General features: G+C 41.3%; 1 protein-coding gene across 1 annotated transcript in view; it reads left to right on the forward strand.

Moving 5' to 3' along the window:
- The window catches only part of supt5h (SPT5 homolog, DSIF elongation factor subunit), a 28,969-nt gene extending 22,423 nt beyond the window's left edge, over window positions 1-6,546 (forward strand). Inside the window, exons 23-31 of the mRNA XM_059330986.1 lie at window positions 153-272; window positions 901-1,003; window positions 1,146-1,273; window positions 1,783-1,891; window positions 1,993-2,151; window positions 2,518-2,686; window positions 3,169-3,366; window positions 5,253-5,348; window positions 5,971-6,546. Of these exons, the coding sequence (XP_059186969.1) occupies window positions 153-272; window positions 901-1,003; window positions 1,146-1,273; window positions 1,783-1,891; window positions 1,993-2,151; window positions 2,518-2,686; window positions 3,169-3,366; window positions 5,253-5,348; window positions 5,971-6,111 (1,223 nt within the window). The 3' untranslated portion in view covers window positions 6,112-6,546. The remainder of the gene's footprint in view (window positions 1-152; window positions 273-900; window positions 1,004-1,145; window positions 1,274-1,782; window positions 1,892-1,992; window positions 2,152-2,517; window positions 2,687-3,168; window positions 3,367-5,252; window positions 5,349-5,970) is intronic.
- The last annotated feature ends 2,103 nt before the right edge of the window (window positions 6,547-8,649 follow it).

Genomic DNA, 8,649 nt, shown 5'->3' on the forward strand with positions numbered 1-8,649 from the left:
ACACAGTGAAACACCTAGAAAAAAAAAAATCAAAAACATCAAACTATATAATACAAATGCACCACAAAGAACCATGCTCAATGTCAGTTACAGTTAGTATTTCTTTGTAGTGTGTACAGAGCATTGAATAAAATGTTTTTGTTGTCCTGCAGGGACTCCACAGAGAGGAGGAGGAGGAGGTGGAGGTGGAGGAGGAATGGGGCGCGGCAGAGGACGGAGAGACAACGAGCTGATCGGTCAGACGGTCCGGATCTCCCAGGGCCCTTACAAAGGTGAGACGAGCTTCATGTGACTGGAGTTGCGTTTCCATCAGAGAGTTATTCATGAGGAAAGCTTGATGGAAACACCAAAATATGACAAAACTTTCGAAAATGTGCATAAAAGTCTCTGTCTCTGTCTGTCTCTCTGTCTGTCTCTCCCTCTCTCTGTCTGTCTCTCTCTCTGTCTGTCTGTCTTTCTCTCTGTCTTTCTTTCTGTCCGTGTCTCTGTCACCAAAATTTGATAAAACTTTCAAAAGTACACATAAAAGTTTGCTCACTTAAGGTGTTTTTTGTCTTTTTTATGAAAACAGTTAATGCTCTAAACAGGAGATGGAAACTTTTTCTGAATAAGTTCTGAAACATTTAACTCTCATGACTGATCAGCTGTTTCCTCTGACATGAAAGAACAATTAGAAGTTGAATCTAATTCAAGCAACACATTACACTGCCACCTGCTGACCAAAGTATGTTACTGCAGCTTTGTTTATTCTCTCTGAACCAGCTGATTTAACTCAAAAATTCACATTTTCTTTAATGCGATGGTTGGTTCAACTTTAATGGAAACACGGCTTGTGATTAGGTTTTTTTGGTCTCTCCGTCTCTTCAAAATGTCACTGATGAATCCGCCTACATTTCCCAGGGTACATTGGTGTGGTGAAGGATGCTACAGAGTCCACAGCCAGAGTGGAGCTGCACTCCACCTGCCAGACCATCTCAGTAGACCGACAGCGCTTAACCACCATGTACGTACTCTCAATGTTCCCTTGCTCTGTTAGAAGCTTTCATTGGAACCATGTCGATATCATTTGACCGTCTCTCTGCCAAAGACAGTGTTTCTAACCTGACCTTACCCCCCTCGCCCCGACCCTCCTTCTGTCCCTGCAGGGGAGCCAAGAGACACAGTGGAATGACGTCAACCCACGGCCGCACCCCCATGTACGGCTCCCAGACCCCCATGTACGGGACCGGGTCCAGAACGCCCATGTATGGCTCCCAGACACCGCTGCATGAGGGTAAGTCTGTCTGTCTGTCCCTCAGTCCCCGTCTCTCTCTCTCTCTCTCTCTCTCTCTCTCTCTCTCTCTCTCTCTCTCTCTCTGTCTCTGTCTGTCTCTCTGTCTTGTTTCTGTCTTTTTCATCGATCTCATGTTGAATTATAATTCAGCTTTTGATTTATGATGTTTTTCTCTCATGTTGAGAATTCATCTGTTTCTTTCTCCATGTTTGGTTCTCGTTGCTCCTCTCTGTGGATCTGATTTGGCCCGAACTTCAAACGTTTAAATGAGTCACTGTGTGTTTGTGTTACATCAGAAAACATTTCAATGTGACTCAATCCAACACGATAAGAGAAACCAACCACAGCCTCGGAGTCGTCCTGAGAGGATGAAAGGGGAGAAACAGAAGTTTGAGAACCAGAGTTTTAAAACCAACATGTAGAAAACTCACAGAATTAAGAGGTCAAAAATGTCCCAGAAACCCTGTGTGAGTGGAAATGTCTCTCATCGGTGGGTCTTTTTTCTCCAGCGGGAAGTCGCACGCCTCACTACGGCTCGCAGACCCCACTGCATGATGGCAGCAGGACGCCGGGTCAGAGTGGAGCCTGGGACCCCAGCAACCCCAACACACCTTCCAGGTAACACACACACACACACACACACAGAGCTCAGTGTGCCCATGTGCATTTATTTTAAGTGTGTATCTGTATTAATGTTCCTTTTTTAATCTTCTCTCCAGGAATGACGAGGAGTACGACTTCGGCTACGACGACGAGCCTTCCCCGTCCCCCCAGGGCTACGGGGGGACCCCCAACCCCCAGACCCCGGGGTACCCAGAAGTCCCATCTCCACAGGTCAACCCTCAGTACAACCCTCAGACACCTGGCACGCCTGCTATGTGAGTATCAACACACACACACTTAAACACAGATATAAACATAATGTTTTTTTACTTTTCTCCCTGTGGCCTAGAGACCACAGCAGAAACTAAATGATTGTTCTTCTCTGGCCTCCGGCTCAGTTTTGATAAAAATCTGCTGTTAAGATTGTGCTTATAAATGTGTGAATAGAAATTTGGAAATGGGCTTAAATCCCCGTTCCACACCGTTTTGAGGTTTTTCCATTTTCTCAGATTTATGGGTTTATCCTGGAGGCTCGTTGACACAGAAAGCAGTTAATATATTGTGTGTGTGTGTGTGTGTGTGTGTGTGTGTGTGTGTGTGTGTGTGTGTGTGTGTGTGTGTGTGTGTGTGTGTGTGTGCAGGTATAACACAGAGCAGTACTCTCCCTACGCGGCCCCGTCTCCTCAGGGCTCCTACCAGCCCAGTCCCAGTCCTCAGAGCTACCACCAGGTAGCGCCGTCACCGGTCGGCTACCAGAACACACACTCTCCAGCCAGCTACCATCCCACTCCTTCCCCCATGGCCTACCAGGTAGGAGACACATGACCTCTGACGGCTCAGCTGCAGCGTGCACATGGTGCTCAGAGTCACATGCACAGCTCAGATTTTGCACGCAATAATGTGCATGTGCACATGGGGCTGGGTTAAAAAAAATCAATATTAACTTTCATTTTATGATATAGAAAGTTATACTGTGGGGAGCTTTAACCTGGACTGTTAGTTCATTCTGTATTCCACAAATCTCTGAATACTATTCTTTTTTGTATCACTTTAATTTTTTATTATATAATCATTTGGACAAAAGCAAGAAATACAAACACACAGTCCAACAAGTATCGCTGCCTTCTGTGGTCCAGTGACTGTTTTGATCAATAGAAAGCCAGATGTCTGTTCTGGGGTTTCCACAGAACATTCAACCACTGACAGATCCAAGTGCTCCATCAAACAGATTAACATTCAAGGCAGAGGTTGTGTAATAGAGACTGTTGACCCCCCCCCCCCTCCCCCCCCAGGCCAGTCCCAGTCCCAGTCCTGTGGGCTACAGCCCCATGACGCCTGGAGCGCCCTCTCCTGGAGGATACAACCCTCACACCCCGGGCTCCAACATCGAGCAGGGCAGCAGCGACTGGGTGACCACCGACATCCTGGTCCGGGTCAAGGACTCCTTCATGGACCTGATGGGGCAGACCGGGGTCATCCGCAGCGTCACGGTAACAAATATAATAAACTTCTGTCGGGTCGTCCTTGTGTTTCTAATGTTAGCAGTTAAATCCAGGTTTTATTTTAACCCTCTGAACCCCAATGATAGGGCGTTTTGTTTTTCTTTTTTTACATTTCCTCTCTGTGTCCTTGTGTTTCACTGCAACAGATAAAATCTATATGAATCCTAAAATTTCTATAAATCTATCTAAAGTCCTGCAGCTCTGTGTAATCATCACAATCATGGCTAGAAGTTGGAACAACTCAAACGTGTTTCTGCAGAATAACGGAAAGACAGAAATCAGAAAAAAGTTTAATTTCTTTGATAAAATATTTTTTAAATAGGTATAAAATGGAATTAATATATAAAGACTTTTCCAAGTGCTTACAAGTGTTATGAATATTGACATATTGCAGCTGAGGGGCAGAATTGAATGTTTTTTTTGCAAAAATTTTATTTTTGCACGTTTTAAATGAGACTTTTAAAATATCTGCTTTAATTATATAAATATATTTATTAGACAGCCTGTCATCAAAACAAGAAAACATAAATATTTTGGAAATGTTTCCAAGGCTAGTTTAAAAATAAAATGTTATTGTTATTTATTTGTCAAATAACAAAATAAATTCACCTTTTTACAGTCAGATCTGAGCCGAATTCAACCACTAAAGCATGTGCTTAAAACATATTTGACTCTTAATCAAGAAATAACAAGCTTTACTATTTTTTACAGTTTTTTTTGTAAAACAGTGAAATCGGAATTCATGGATAACAATAACAATTATATTTTAGAATTAAAAATATGTTTTGGGTTAAAGAGTTTGTACATACTGCTGTATTAAACATTAGAGAAACAGAATATGATTTTGGTAATTACTCATGCTGTTAATTTAGGACAGCTGTGGCATAAACCGCTGCTCTGATCCATGCGTTTAGCACTCTATATAATAAAGTGATTTTAAAGATCGATGGTGAAGCAGCAGCTGAAATGTGGTTCCTCTCGTCACTGGAAAGTTTTATTTGGAGGCAGACGAACTAAAGTGATTTTTTTTGGCTCAATAAGAATCCTGATAAACATGAAAGCATCTGGTTCTGCTTCACAGGCATCTTGAACGGAGATGAAATACTAACTAAAGACTGTCCAAAATATCTTACGATAATAATATTGTGTCATATATCACCAAGACTCTTTGAAGATGAGAAACACTTTAGATTTTTGATGTTTGTTGAAATGGAACAGAGTTCATAAAGTTTATTTCTCTGGTGAAAGTGAAATATTTAAATCATAATATAAAGTCAATCAGTAACATCTCAGCCAGCAGCTCGCCACGTCTGCTTCTGGTTCTGTTTCAGATGTTCAAATTAAATTACATTTTTTCTTCTACATTGTTAGGCTTGATTCGTAAAGTTCAACACATCTTTTGTTTTCTTGTTTTTTCAAATCAAAATATACTAAATCATTTAATCTGATTATTTGTTTTTAGTTGATAAACTATAACAACATACAGCCTGGATATGTAAATGTAAAGAAAATGTAAAACGTATTCTTCACTTTCTTAAATGTAATTTTCCAGCAAAAAAAAAACTATGATCTTATTCTGAATAAACCAGTTAGTAAGAAAGAATTGTGACTATTAGGCCTGTCATCATGATTACTATATTGACTTATTATGCTCTAATATAGTTATAAAACTAAAATGACAACGATACTATGGTTTATCGTGACAGTTTCTGGGAAAATATATCGTCCTAAAAATGTGTTATCGCAACAGGCCTTTTCCAGCAGTAAATCTGTTTAGGAACCAGATGTTTGGTTGGTTTATGTGTTTGTGTTCTGAGGTGGATCTTAGCCTTTGAATGCTGCTGGTGAACATGTTTCCCTGTGTGTGTCTGCAGGGAGGGATGTGTTCAGTGTTCATGCAGGAGTCAGAGAAGGTGGTGAGCATCAGCAGCGACCACCTGGAGCCCATCACGCCCACCAAGAACAACAAGGTAACCAGATTCTGCTTCAAGCTGCTGTTTGATTATAGGTCAAGCCTTCTTTTACCATCGTTGAGTAATTTAGAACGCTTTCACAACCCAAAGTTTAGTCCATTTTAATGGAACTCTGGTGGATAAATCCTTGTTAGGGTTCGTTAACGCTCCAGTTTTACTCTGGTGCACCAAAACATCCATCCCCAGACCTCCTGTGACACGGTCTCTAGTGTGGTTCCATTCACTGTGAACATAATCAGTGACAGAATCTGACCCAATTAAAGGAAATGAACCAAAACGCTGAGCTAAAGCTAATTTGTAGAATTATTGACATATTGCTCAACCCATTGCTTTGTGGTAGAAGCAGATCGTGGTAGAAGTGCATTAAGGCTCTTCCGCTCTGATTATTAATTTTATTAATTTGAATTAATCCTTGCATTATAATGTCTTTAAAAGTCAGGGCCGTTTTGTTTTAGGAACCTTGAAAATACTCCTAGAAAGCTGTATGAACTTTATTATTACATTACATATTATAATATTATTACACTATTTTAGGCTTAAATGTTAATGCTGTTAAATGCTGTTGTCGTATCCAGGTGAAGGTGATGTGTGTAGTGACAGTGTGTTGTTGTGTCTCTAGGTGAAGGTGATCCTCGGCGAGGACCGCGAGGCGACGGGGATCCTGCTGAGTATCGACGGAGACGACGGCATCGTCCGCATGGAGCTGGACGACCAGCTGAAGATCCTCAACCTGAGGTTCCTGGGACGCCTGGAGCACTGAGGCAGGAGGAGAGAACACACACACACATACACACACACACAGGACTACACACCGGAGACTGTAATGGCATCTGGGAATTCAGTTTTTATTGCTTTGTCCAGAGCCAAAACTGCCCACACACACTCTGTCACACACACACTCTGCAGGCTACAGAACTACGTTTGGTGTTGCATCACAAACATTATTTTAAATGACTCTCCAGTGTGTGTGTGTGTGTCCAGCTTTTTTCCAGAACCATCACTAGCAGCGAGCCTTTCTCTCTTCTCCGGTTGTTTTATTCTTTAAATTTTTGTAATTTTTTGCTTTACTGTATTCTTATTAGTGGTCTGAATCTGTTTTTAGTGCTCTCTGAATGTTCTGTCAGTACTTTTTGTTTTTCTTGATGGATGAGGGTTAAAAAAAGTGTAACATGTCAATAAACTGTGAACCAGTTCATCAGTTTGTCTACACGTGGATTTTTTTAAAAGCCCATGGGGCTTATATACGGTAGGACAATTTTTGTCAATAATGGTCAAATTTAAAATGCCTAAAAATATTTAATATGGCCCAATTACAGTCTTGTAATACAGTATTGTTCAAAATAATAGCAGTCCAATGTGACTAACCAGATTCATCCAGGTTTTTGTTTTTTTTGTTTTTTGCTACATGGCAAACAAGGTACCAGTAGGTGCAGTAGATTCTCAGAAAACCAACAAGACCCAGCATTCGTGACATGCATGCTCTTAAGGCTGTGCAATTGGGCGATTAGTTGAAAGGGCTGTGTTCAAAAATATAGCAGTGTCTGCCGCTGACTTTACAATCTCAAAACTATTTTGTACAAACTGTTTTGTTTCTAGGATTTATCCTGTGAGTCACTAAACTAATATTTAGTTGTATGACCACAGTTTTTTCTAACTGCTTCACATCTGTGTGGCATGGAGTCAACCAACTTGTGGCACCTTGCAGCTGTTATTCCACTCCAAGATTCTCTAACAACATTCCACAATTAATTTACATTTCTTGGTTTTGCTTCTGTCATGAACCAGCTCATAGATCATGGCAAAACAAGGGAGAGCACACATGTATTCAAGTTATAAGAAAATATTCATTTAATTAACTGAAAACACAAAGAAACTTAATTATGTAAGTCAGTATATCAGTGGTGAGGTGTGTGCATGCATGCAATGTGGTGTAATGCAGGTGTATAAGCTATAAGTAACTAACAAACAAAACCACCTAAACTAGACCAACTAGAACAAACCAAGGTGGTGGCTGTATAGGAGAGAAAGAGAGCTGAGGCCTCAGCTCCTCTATATAACCTCAGTGATTGAGACTGAATTCAGGTCTGCTTCTCCAGCCTCCTCCAGCCTCTGCAGACTGGAGGAGTTGCCTGAACTGTGGCCCCTCCTGCAAATAAAGAGAGAAAGCATGCCACAACACACAGAGAGGGAGGGGATCATCACACTTCAGAAACAGCATTTTTGATGTCACCCCACAAGTTCTTAATTGGATTAAGCTCCGGAGATTGGGCTGGCCACTCCATAACATCAATGTTGGTTTGGAACCAAGATTTTGATGGTTTACTAGTGTGTTTGGGGTCATTGTCTTGTTGAAACACCCATTTCAAGGGCATGTCCTCTTCAGCATGAGGCAACATGACCTCTTCAAGTATTTTGACATATACAAACTGATCCATGATCCCTGGTATGAGATAAATAGGCCCAACACCATAGTAGAGAAACATGCCCATATCATGATGCTTGCACCACCATGCTTCACTGTCTTCACTGTGTACTGTGGCTTGAATTCAGAGTTTGGGGCTCGTCTCACAAACTGTCTGCGGCCCTTGAACCCAAAAAGAACAATTTTACTCTCATCAGTCCACAAAATGTTCCTCCATTTCTCTTTAGGCCAGTTGATGTGTTTGGCAAATTGTAACTTCTTCTGCACATGCCTTTTTTTTAACAGAGGGACTTTGCGGGGGATTCTTGTAAATAGATTAGCTTCACACAGACGTCTTCTAACTGTCACAGCACTTACAGGTAACTCCAGACTGTCTTTGATCATCCTGGAGCTGATCATTGGCTGAGCCTTTGCCATTCTGCTTATTCTTCCATCCATTTTGATGGTTGTCTTCCGTTTTCTGCCACGTGTCTCTGGTTTTGCTCTCCATTTTAAATCATTGGAGATCATTTTAGCTGAACAGCCTATAATTGTTTGCACCTCTTTATAAGTTTTCCCCTCTCCAATCAACTTTTTAATCAAAGTACGCTGCTCTTCTGAACAATGTCAACGACCCATTTTCCTCAGGCTTTCAAAGATGAATGAATGTTCAACAAGTGCTGGCTTCATCTTTAAATAGAGGCCACCTGATTCACACCTGTTTTTTTCCAGGCGGCAATCTCCGTGTCTGAGCATGGAGGCCAACCAGGAAGTGCCTTAAGCCTGCAATCCACCAAAAATTCCAGTAGGGGGTGCTAAGTTTGGCTGCAGAAAAAATCTGCCCATTCATTTCAGTGCAAAATTTGAAAACTTCTGACTTGATTTATTACCTCAGAA

This window comes from Centropristis striata, chromosome 4 (genome assembly GCF_030273125.1).
Source record: "Centropristis striata isolate RG_2023a ecotype Rhode Island chromosome 4, C.striata_1.0, whole genome shotgun sequence".
Classification (NCBI taxonomy): domain Eukaryota; kingdom Metazoa; phylum Chordata; class Actinopteri; order Perciformes; family Serranidae; genus Centropristis; species Centropristis striata.